This window comes from Pongo pygmaeus, chromosome 15 (assembly GCF_028885625.2).
Source record: "Pongo pygmaeus isolate AG05252 chromosome 15, NHGRI_mPonPyg2-v2.0_pri, whole genome shotgun sequence".
NCBI classification, from domain to species: Eukaryota; Metazoa; Chordata; class Mammalia; order Primates; family Hominidae; genus Pongo; species Pongo pygmaeus.
In genome coordinates this window covers 87,384,265-87,396,662 of record NC_072388.2, presented here as the reverse complement: position 1 = coordinate 87,396,662, position 12,398 = coordinate 87,384,265, and the positions used below count along the sequence as shown (strand labels likewise).

The 12,398-nt window shown below is 37.4% G+C and overlaps 1 protein-coding gene across 16 annotated transcripts in view; it reads right to left on the bottom strand.

Moving 5' to 3' along the window:
- The window catches only part of SPATA7 (spermatogenesis associated 7), a 55,954-nt gene extending 44,500 nt beyond the window's left edge, over nucleotides 1–11,454 (bottom strand). For 3 of the 16 annotated variants that reach the window (XM_054447748.2, XM_054447750.2, XM_054447757.2), the window contains exon 1: nucleotides 10,044–10,224. In XM_054447748.2, coding sequence (XP_054303723.2) covers nucleotides 10,044–10,062 — 19 coding nt within the window. In that variant the 5' untranslated portion in view covers nucleotides 10,063–10,224. Of the gene's footprint in view, nucleotides 1–2,404; nucleotides 2,501–4,122; nucleotides 4,284–4,425; nucleotides 4,503–10,043; nucleotides 10,435–11,179; nucleotides 11,381–11,408 lie in introns of those variants that run through there. The other 13 variants (XM_054447753.2, XM_054447759.2, XM_054447751.2 and 10 more) reach the window with 11 other exon arrangements.
- Nucleotides 11,455–12,398: the final 944 nt, after the last annotated feature.

The following is a 12,398-nucleotide window of genomic DNA, read 5'->3' as shown; positions in this document are numbered from 1 at the left end:
CAAAACAAGCTTGGGGAAAAAAAAGTAAAATGGAAGACTTATACTACCTGATTTCAAGACTTACTGTAATGCTACAATAATTAAGGCAGTGTGGCATGGGGCTTAAAGATAGACATATAGATCAACAGAACCAAGGAGTTAAGTCCAGAAACAGACCCACACATATGGTCAACTGACTTTCAAAAAGTACTAGGACAATTAAATAGAGAAAAGATAACCTCTTCAACAAATGGTACTGGGAAATTTGGATATGAAGAGGCAAAAAAACAAAACAAACAAAAAATCTCAAAACCTATATATGGTATGTATATCATACCATATACAAAAACTAACTCAAAATGGATTGCAAATTTAAATGTAAGGGCTAAAACTTTAAAACTTCTAGAAGAAAACATATTAAGAAAATCTGAGTGACCTAAGGTTAGGCAAATATTTCTTGAACAGGTTATGAAAACAACTATAAAAAACTAAAAACCTAAACAATTTCACGATTTTCATGTCACAAAATATTTTTCTTTTTTTTTTTAGCCATTTAAAAATATAAGCATCATAAAATATAAACTGAAATTTAAAAACTTTAGCTATTTAAATGAGAAAATAATAAAAATTTAAAAGACATTAGTCAAAAATTGGTGAAATTCAAATAAGGTCTGTAGTTAATGGGACTGAATCAATATTGATTTCCTGGTTTTGATAACTATACTATGGTTTTTAAGATTTTTAACATTAGTGGAAGAGCAGAGTAAAGGATATATGGTAACTCTCTATACCATTTTTAAATGTTTATGTAAGTCTAAAAATTTCTCCAGAATACAAATTTTAACAAGAAAATGAAAACACCAGCTACAGATTGGGAAAAAAAAAATCTGCAAAACATATATCTGATATAGAATCTGTATATAAAGAAACTCACAACTTAATACTAAAGAAACAAACAACCGATTTTTAATAATGGGTAAAAGATTTGAACAGTCATTTCACCAAAGAAGATATACAGATGGGAAGTAATAAGGTAACATCACTAGAAATCAGGGAAATGCAAACTAAAACTATGAAGTTATACTATTTCATATTCACTAGAATGGTTAAAAAAGGACTGTCAACACCAAGGGTTGGTAAGGGTGCAGAAGTAATGGAAATGTAAATGGTATATTCACTCTGGAAAACTGTAGTTTCTTATAAAATTAAACTTATACTTAATATATTACCTCACAGTTCTACTCCTGACACATAAATTTACCTGAGTGAAATGTAAACACATGCTCCAAAATTTTATGTGAATGTTTATAGCAGCTTTACTCCTAATGGCCAAAAGTGAGTCAAAACAATCCAAATGTTTAACAACCGGTGAATCATAAACAAATTGTGGTCTATTCATTAAACGAAATACTCCTTAACAATACAAAAGAATAAATGGTGGTACACAGAACAGCATGAATTAGTCTCAAGATCATTAATATAACTGAAAAAAGCCAGACCCAAAACGATACATGATTCCATTTCTATGAACTTATAGAAAAGGTAAAACTATAGGAGAAAGAGCAGATCAGTGGTTGCCAGGGATTTGTCAGGAGGGGACTGACGGCAAAGGACTAGGGGGAACTCTTTGAGGTAACGGACTTTTTCTATATCAAGGGTTGGCAAATTTTTCCTACAAAGGGCCAAGTAGTAAATGCTTCAGGATTTGCAGGGTGATACAGTCTGTTACAACTGGTCAACTCTGCTTTTTAGTGTAAAAGCTGCCACAGACAATATGTAAAAGATTGAAAACGATTGTTTGTCTACGGATAACTAAATTTGAATTTCATTTCACAAAATATATATTTTTTAATTTTTTGCTACCATTTAAAAATATGAACACCATTCTTAGTTCATGGGCTGTACAGAAACAGGTGGTAGGAGGGTTTGGCCTGAATGGTGTAGTTAGCTGATTCCTGTTTTACAGCATGGTTGTAGTAGTATTTATACAAATGTGTTCATTTTTCAAAATATTTATCTGTACACATTATAATCAATGCATTTTATAATGTAAGTTTTATCTCAATAAAGCTGACAAAAAAATTAAACAGAAAAATAGCATCTTCTTTGTGCAACTTCCATAGATGTGTAAACAAAAAAGCAGATTATATATTTTCATATTAAAAGCAGTATCTAACAAAATATTATTAGCAATAGAGATAAAATGAAATAAAATAGGCATTATATAGATTTCAAATATAGTTAACAAAAATGGGTATGAATTTGCTAAGTACCTAGAGTCAACAGTTTGTATCACACTAAACCAAACAGATACAAATCCTCTCATATATATAAGGTATTCATTTTTGCTATAGATATATTTTAATGAGAAGTGAAGCTGGAGGTTTAAATTGAGTACAGAGAGTTCACATTTGCACATTTTTACCTTTGGCTGAAAGGATTTTATTATAGTGAACAGCCATGTGATTCTTGACCAGCTGGAGAGTGCTTAGTCTGAGAGAAGAGGAGTCAGTGCAAAAAGCTAAAAATTAAAACATAATCATTATATATTTAAAACTAATATAAAAATCATGAGATAAACAAGGCACTGATTATTTAACTCATTCTTATAAAATGTTCTGAAATTCAACCAGAGATATTGATATATGACATTGTGATGTGAAGCTTTAATCTTGCACTGATAATGCCAATGAGCTATTGACCATTTGGGTTCAAACCTTCCTGAGAATAAAATTTTACAAGCCTGAGAGTCTGGGGAAGAGATTCTAGGATACAATCTATCATTATATTTACAGAACTATTTCTTTTTGACAGCTCTCAATCTTGTAACTAAGGATGTTTAGCTGCTTGCTTAATTAGTTACCATTGTTAATACTTAATCAATGGAGTTTCAGAAATTCAATGACTACCAAATCCCAAAACCCTACATACAAAAATTCTATTCCGAGAAGCAAATTTCTAACTTAAACCTGAAAACAAGATCTACATATCAGTTTACTACATTCTTTTTGAAGTACTAAAACTATCTTATAACAAGTGTAATCGCAAAGAAATTCCATGACATTAAACTCCTTGGTCCTCATTCAAACTGTTTAAAAGAAATCTTAGAAATAGTTAAGCACTTACATACAAGTATAAAATGTAAATGTAGGCAAAGCTTTTTTAAACATTAAAAACAGTTTTTGAGAAGTAATACATGCAATGTGGTTAAAAAAATTCAACAGCTAAAATGACATATGGAGTTTGAAAAAGAAGTGATTTCTCTACCCTGACCTTTAGTCTCCCTTCCCAGAAATATACTATGTTACTGTTTAAATGCATCCTTCCAGAGACTCTGTGCATAATATAAGCCTATGCAATAATTACGAGCTTGATGCTACTACTAAAAATATTTACTGAATAAATGCCATTTACCATGCATTGTTCTAAACTCTTTATATGTATAAACTTATCTAGTCATTATTATTATCATTTAATCGAAGTGAAAACTGAGGCACAGAGATATGAGTTACATCTTCAAGGTTACACTGCTGATAAAGGATGCAGCTTCCATGTGACCCAAGGCAGCCTCATACTTAAAACCACCACACCTATACCAGCTCTATACATATATTCTTTAAAAGAAAGTTAGCAAACTTTACATATTGTTCTTTATCCTGATTTCCATGTATGTATATTATAAATCTAGTTTCAACTTTTTATTTAAAATTTAGTTTTTAAAGTTTATGATTATGGCTATATATGTTACATACATATATAGCCATAATCATAAACTTTAAAAAATACACTGTAATACAAAGAAATAAGTGAGGCAACTGAAAATGAGATCCTTCCACCACATTTGGAGGTAACAGTATCAAAGATTTTTCCTGTAAATAAGGAAAATAAGGCTTTCAATTATTTTGCCTAAGGACATAGACTTATACTTCTAAGGTATAATTATAAAAATTTATTTTAAAACCTACCTTAAAAATGTACCTTGAAAGCTTTAAAATATAAAAATATCACAGCACCTAGAAATCCAGTTGGATAAAGAGGCCCATAGGCCTTTGCTACTAATAGGAAATGTATTATTCAAGTGCTCTTTTTCTCTGTACAGCTTTATCCTTTTCAGTGCTTGCGTCTTTAATACCTGCTACTTACCATTTTAACAAGGCAGGCATGCCTTAAATCAGGGTAGTTTCCTGGCAAAAGTAGAGCTGGGCTGCTGTAGCAGCTGGGGGCAGGAGACAGCCAAGTCCACATCCAGGGCACAATAATAGTTTGAAATCATAGACTCCAAAATTCTCTAATCTCAAGAACGCCTATATTTCATTAAAATTAATAATATGAAGTTCAAATATTCGTCAAATGAAATAATTTTTCCATCATGTCATATAATTTGCCAGTAAAGGAAACACTCAGACAATCTTCTAACAAAGCTGCCATTTTAAGCACCTCACTTACCATTACTTTTGGTGCTCAAGTGTCCTTTAAATAGGCACGGTGGACCATATCTGGGAAGGACAGAGGTTGCTCTGACTTTTAACAAGAAAAAAAATCATAAATTAGGATAAATGAGACACAACTTTTACAAAAACAACAATATTCAATATTTTTTAAATAATAAATTTATCACAAAATAATTTCTTTCCTAAAAGGTGATTGCATTTTTAGTAGTAATCTCCAAAACAGGAAATCTGAGTTATGGCATTAAATGTAATTTAATATGCAAAATATAAATGCTTTATCCCCCAAACAGAGATGTTTTAATAGGGCAAGATGGCTAGTTTGCTATCAGGTGGGCTGTTAAAAGCTATAATAACAAGGAGGACACACAGAAAGTCTAGAAGATATATGGATGACTAAATATAGAAAAAAGAAGTATCGAGCTAGGAGAACTAAAATCTAGGACCACAGAACAAAGCTTGTCAGAATAGATTAAAACAGAAAAACAAACTGAGGTCAGAATATCTACGAAGCTCTTTCTATGTCACAGGTCAGAGTACAGGAAGGAAAAAAATATATAGGACAATACAAGTCAAAGTGATGCCATCTGAACTGGGAAAAAAGATAGTCATGAAATGAGCATAGCTTCTACCAAGAAAGAAAGAGGGTAAGACCTAAACATAAGAAAAAATACCAACAAACTCTCAGAAAAACCTCATTTCTCTAGATAGAAAGAACTGTGACTTTTTTCTTGTCCGGAATTCAATGCCTCTTCACCTGGAAATGACAACTCAACTTTCCTTTGGGAGACTCTTCCCTTACTCTTAGCCCAGGTGGTTCAAATAGAGCTGACCCCGCTGTCAGGGTTAGGCATAAAACCCAAATCTGGACAGCTGTGTTGACAGCGTCAGCAATGCTATGCGATCCAAGTCCCACCATGAGATACACGATCCTGGGCCTTTGATGGGAACTATTAGGAAAGGTACTTTCATTTCACTGGGCTTGCTAAACCCAGTGAAGGGTCTAAGCAGGCCCTGTATTGCTGGTGGCCATCCTGAACCACATAAAGGAACCTGTCTGAGAATGAAGCCTACACAGTCAAGTGGAACCAAGATAGAAAGAGATTTCTTGGTGACATCATTTGAGTACCTGAGGCCAACCATGTTTGAAGCTCTTCCTTCCCTAGACGTTTCTTTACATTAGCCAAAAAAAAAAAAAAATCCCATTTTAGCTTAAACCAGTATGAGTTGATTTCTTCATTTGTAGTCAAAAGGCTAATTTATTGAGTGGTAACCCTGCCAGGCAGTGCTCCAAGCACTTTGCTGGTATAAATTCATTTAATCCTTACAATACTATAATTCTCTCTACTTTATAGATGAGGGTAATTGAAGCACAGAGGTTAAACTTGTAATTTGCCAAAGATTACACAAGAATGTGACAGATTTGGGATCTGAACCCAAGCAGTCTGGTTCCTGGGTCTTAATCATTACACTATCTTGACCAATATAAACTGCTCAGTACTTGAACCATGCTCTAAGCTACTAAATCATGTGAAACAGACCAAGAAGATATCTCAACTGTATGTAGTTTATTCCCTCCAAATTCCATTCTATTCTATGTATGTTTCACTATAGGTCACAGAAAAAGGAAAAACAGGTATACCCAGAGAAGTGTGAAAGGATGAAAAGAGAATGAAAAAAGGTTGGAACCTAGTGATAATGCCCTGGATAGAAATGCTTCCCCACCCATCTGGAGGTGACAGCTGTGAACAAGGTGGTTAATATTTGGCCCCAGGAATCAATCCAGCTGCTCTTTAGCATAAGATGGTGATAAGAACAAACATGGAATTTAGATGTTCCTTGATGTCTATGTTCCCTTGTCTATTTACCATCAGATGTACACCAAGGCATATACTCATTGGTTTCTAATATTCCTATAGATAAATGTCATATTAAAAATGACAGAATTAGGGCTGAGCACAATGGCTCATGCTTGTAATCCCAGCACTTTGGGAGACTGAGGCAGGCTGATCACCTAAGCCCAGGAGTTCAAAGACCAGCCTGGACAACATGGCGAAACTCTAACTATACAAAAAAATACAAAATTAGCTGGGTGTGGTGGTGTGGGCCTGTAGCCCCAGCTACACAGGAGGCTGAGATGGAAGGATGATTGAGCCCAGAAGGCTGCACTGCACTCCAGTCTGGGTAACAGAATAAGACCGTCTCAAAAAAAGAAAAAAGAAAAGGGGAAAAAAAAACCTAACAGAATTGAGGGGAGAAATAAGACAATTTAATTCATCCACCCTCTCATAGTTTCTGGTTCCTGCTTTGTGTCTTGTGTATAGAACACATTTTCCTGTTTTTTGTTTTTGTTTTTTTGCATGACTTGCAATTTCTATTTGTTGAAAAGTTAACATTTTAGGTAATATATTGTAGCAACTCTACATACAGCATCCTCTCCTGAGCTTGTTTTCATTGTTGTTCACTTGTTTGTTTAGTGACTTGGCTAAGCAATTGATCAAAGTCTATTTCCCATGGAATGTGAAGCCTCTGATATCACTCCTCAGTGATGAAGCTTTGGGCACGTGCACAATCACGCCTTCTCTAATGAGGTCTGAACCCCAGTCTTTGGGAGAAACTCTCTTTCAAATTGTCCTTCCTCGAGTACTTTCCCTTAATTCTAGGTACTAAATACAGTTTTCTTATATCTTTTTATTTTAATTAATTCATTACTTTTTTTTATATACTAGAGACAGGGTCTTGCTATGTTACCCAGGCTGATTACAAACCCCTGACCTCAAGTGATGCTCCTGCCTCAGCCTCCTAAAATGCTGAGATTACAGGCATGAGCTGACACGCCCAGCCTCTTCCATCTTATAGTTACACTTTTATGAAAGTATAACAATTCTTTAACTTTTCCTTGTATAAATCACTGTATGGTTTCTATCTCCTGACTGGACTGGACCCAGAATGAGCCAAAGGGGCATGGAGAAGTAGCCTCAAACCAAATGCCAAGGAAAAGAACATCATTCTCTAACTATTAGGACTAAAATCCTGTCAATGAGATTGAAGGTCTTAGTGGTGAAATTCACTCGTATATGAGAGCAGCCCATTTTCCTACACAATTTGATTAAAATAGCCAGAAGAAAGTCCAGTGAGGAAAGATGAAAGTGTTTCTTGTGGCAGGGTTTCTCTGGAAAACCAAAGGTTTAGGAATCTACCATTGATAAGTGTCTCTATGAGACCAACAGATCAAAACGATTTTTTTTTTTTTTTGAGATGGAGTCTTGCTCTGTTGGCCAGGCTGGAGTGCAGTGGCATGATCTTGGCTCACTGCAACCTCCCCCTCCCAGGTTCAAGTGATTCTCCTGCCTCAGCCTCCCGAGTAGCTGGGACTACAGGTGCACGCCACCATGCCTGGCTAATTTTTGTATTTTTTGGTGGAGACGGGGTTTAATTATGTTGCCCAGGCTGGTCTCGAACTCCTGACCTCAAGTGATCCACCTGCCTCGGCCTCCCAGAGTGCTGGGAAAAAATTTTTTTTCAAGTTACTTTCAGTTACCTATACTAATAGGTTGCCTCCTCTATTTCCTAAAGGTCATTGATATTAGAGTGAATGGCAGTTTGTTATTCTCAATCTTTTCTTCACCTTCCCCCATAGGAAGCTGGAAACCATGCCTTATATATACCTAGTCCAAGCCCCCATTTTATAAATAACCGAGGCCCAGGGACATACAATGACGTGCTGAAGATTACCTAGTTAGTTAGTAGGAAACAAAGATTACAAACAAGACTAACCGTTTTTCAGTCTGGCGCCGTACTACCATTTAGAAGGTTTGCCTTACAAAAGAATATCTAAAACGTGATTACAGTAAGAGCATGACAAAAGATAATTTTTCTTTAGATGTTTTAATATTTTATGCTCTGAAATAACTAAAAGCACCTCCTAATGAAATCTAAGAAATTTATTCTCAATTAAGTATTTTAGCTGTGTCTAAAATTATTTATGGTTTCCTATTAATTTACAGTATATGAAAGCTGACTGCCCCAGCTATTTACTGATTACATTTATTTTAAAAATTCAAAATAACAATATTTGATATTATCATATATTATTTCCTAAAAATGAAGCTAATTAAATTGTGCAAGTTGTAAAAATATAAACCTTTTTACATTTGGCATGAACCCAATTTTTAAAATAATTCAATAAACAAATACTGACAACTTACTAAATCTACTATACTCTAAATTTTACATATATCCTTTCCCCCTGCCTGTCCCTACCATGGGATAGTAAGTAAATGCATTGGCTTCAGATTTATATTCTTCACCTAGATTCAAATCCTGTTCTGCCGCTGTGATCTTGGCAAGTTATTTGTGATCTTTTGCTTTAGTTTCTTCACTATGAAATAAGGCTAATGCCTATCAAGATATTTTTGTACATTAAATGAGATAATTTAGAAATAGTTCCTAGTACATAGCAAGGGTTTAACGTTAGTTTATGTGCAAAATTTCTTAAGATCATAAAGCGTTTTGATTTGCTTTTTCTGAAACCTACGTTGGTAAAGTGTCAGAATACACAGTTTGCTGATCAATGAATAGTTATCTCCTACATTCAGAGTAGCACTTATTTTGATCAATGACTACATAATAAAGGCAGACTCATTCAAAGAAAGACATCAAGGAATCATCTAGCAGCTTGGTTTAAAGGCAGTCTTTTAAATAGATAAAAACACTGAATTGGGAGGGGCGGGGAGTCTAAAGATTGCCTCATTTGACTCAAGGAAAGAACGATACCGGCTCAGAAAGTGTGAAAATGCAAATTATTTGGTTTGGGCCGATTTGTAGAGATTTAAGGTTATATTTCCCCACCCCCAACCCCACCCCATGATGTCCACCTGACTCAAGAAATCAGTAGAGAACAGTTGTATATGGTGATTATGGATTGCTGCTAAAACTGCAGTCCGCTGACCAGCAACACTGCATTACTTGTAATTTATTATAAATGCAAAATCTCAGCCACCCCCAAGGGACCTACTGAATCATAATCTGCATTTTAACATGATCCTGAGGGGATTCCTATTCACATAAAGTTACAGAAACCCTGGGTTACTCAATAGCTTTGGGGGAGGTAGTTCGTTACTGGATTTCGTATTTACTGACCACTTAAAATGCGCCAGGATCTTCTCTATATTATCTGCATTTAATCCTCAAGAACTCCATGGCCTGGGTATTTGACCCTCACGTTCAAGAGATGAGAAAACTGAGGGTCGTCTCCATAGAGAGCAGAGGGGTTTGATCTGGGGCCCGGGGAGGTCTGACTCCAAAGACCAAACCTGGTTCCTCTGCCTGGGAGCTACTGAGGTTTTAAAGGCTGCACGACCCTGAGTTCAGGAAACGGGCCCCTGGTGTCGGGGCGACAAATTCAGGGCAAAGAAGCGGACCTGCGAGGCTGGCAAGCAAGCTCTCCCTCTTCCTTTGCGCAGGCCCGGGCAGCTCCAGGCAACGCTGGAGACCCAGCCAACGGTAGGAAGCGCCCAAGGGGCGGCCTTGCACTCGGCTGCCCGGACCCGAGGCTGGGAGCGCCGCCTGGAGCGAGGGGCGAGGCGGCGGTAGCCCATGACAGCTGCCCTTTACCTCTCCGGCTGCCATCCATGCTTAGTCCTCTTGCAGCCGCCGTAGGGACACGCTGGATCCCCTTCGGTCCTTCCCCCGGCCGGGCCCAGCCCCGGCAATGGAGGACTGGAAAAGAGGAGCCGGCGGGGACGGCAGCAGCAGGGAAACCGTCGCCAGGCCGGTTGCTAAGGGCCGGGTCCAGTGAGTCGCTATTGTGACGTCACGGCGCAGGGGACGTGCGCTCACCAGCCCCGCCTGCCGGGTACCCGGTGCTAGGAGGACAGTTGCCGACGGAGAGACCTGGCGGGGAAGGTGCATCGATCCCCAGTCTGTTGCTCTGGGATCCTGCCAGTCTTCTGCAGAGCGATCTCCTGTCAGGATCCGAGTCACCAGCACCTGGCAGGCTCTGTCCCTGCGGGAAGAGCAGGGAGAGGAGGTGGACTCATCTGGCATCCACGTCCCCTGGGTCCCGGAGAAAAGTCAAACACAAATGTTAGTTGAGGTCAGGGTAACATTTAACCAGTTCCAAATAATTAAATTTCAAAGCAGTCCGTGAACTTTTGGATTAGTGAAAATCCTAGGAGTGAAAAACATCTACATATTTACATCTTAATTCTTAACCTTAATAAGTTTGAATTTCCTTTCTGCTCGCCAAGCTTCCCCGCTCCTGTCTCTGCCTCCCTTTTATCGTAAGTTTCAATCCATTTTTATTTATAATGGAAGAGAGCTGCAACATGAATAAGGGGTTGATTTATTTATGGCTTTCTATAATTTGTTTAATTTTGAAGCAGTTACCTTTGAATCCTTGGAAATAACGTCAGAACAGGGTAGGAAGCATTCTCTCATGTAAGACTTCTCAGCCCAAATGTCCATTGACATTTTGGGCTGGTTGTATAATTCTCTGTTGTGGGGGTGCTGTCCCTGTGAACTGTTTTGTAGCATCCCTGGCCTCTGCTCACTAGAAGCAAGTAGCTTCTCAGAAGCAGACCCCACCCACTCCACCTCCAATCCTGACAGTCATAAATGTCTCCAGACATTGTGAAATATTCCCTGGGGGGCAAGATCGCAACTCTGTTGAGAACCACTGCTGTAATGAAAAGAGTCCTGGTTTTGGAGCCAGATATGTAGAACTTAATTCTAAATTTTCTGCTACTTACCAGCTGGATCTTGAATTAGTTTCTAAAACTTTCTGAGCCCCAGTTTCCTCTTTTCTAATGTAGATTGTGAAAGTTGTCAGAATCAAAATAGAGTCACATGTATTGGAAAACCTGACAAGTGGAACTGGGGAAGGCCATGAAGGAGAGTTCTCATGCATGAATCCCTGATAATAAAACTATCACAAAATACTGCGAAAACCACAACCTTGCACAAAGACCTCCACCTTACCCAAAAAGATACTTCTATGAGGACGTCTGTCCAGCAATTGTCTGTCCAGCCTTGAACTGACGTCACCCTTGTTACTGATGCTTGGAGCCAAGGCTAATTACCTCAAAACAATGATGTAATCCTCTCCTTTTTTTTTTTTATTTTTTTAAAAAAACTTTTTTTTCCTTTAATTCCTTGAATATGCAAACAGTTTGCCATGGCACGCATATTCCTATTGCAATGCCCATTCCCGGGTAAATGTCATTTTCTTCTGTAGAGTTGAGGACTAAGCTCTGATTTTTTTATCTTGCCCAAATTCCTATCTAAGGGGTCTAGGGAGTCATGCCCTAGAAACCATAAATTCTTATCAGATGGGTTTTATTTGACTCTATATATCATGACTTACTTTCCAATGTGATTCTGGCGTAATATTATGAGACAAGGAAAAAAAATCAAAATATTTAACCCCAAGATATATTTCCTTGCCATATCTTGAAATTGCCCTGCAAAGTCTCTTGTGGGAAAAATTCACATTCTATAGAGAATCTCTTTTCACCTTTGTTTTCTTTCTTTCCTTTCCAAATCCAGGAGATAACCAACTAAGAGCCAGGCACCCTTTTAAGTCTGACAAGACACATTTTACAACCTGCTCTCTCTCTGAGGTCTGCTATCTGAGAGCTTCCTCTGCACAATAAACTTGGTCTCCACAATCCTTTATCTTAACCCCAACATTTCCTTTTTATTGATCCCAGGCCTTCAGATAAACTCAACCAATTGTCAACCAGGAAATGTTTAAATTTACATACTCATTGAGTTGTCCCACCTTTCTGAACCAAACCAATGTATTTCTTATTTGATTGATGTCTCATGCCTCCCCAAAATGTATAAAACCAAGCTGCACCTCAACCACCTTGGGTACATGTTCTCAGGACCTCCTGAGGGCCAATCATATTTGGCTCAGAATACATCTCTAAAAATGTTTTACGGTTTGACTCTTTTCGTCAACAGTCT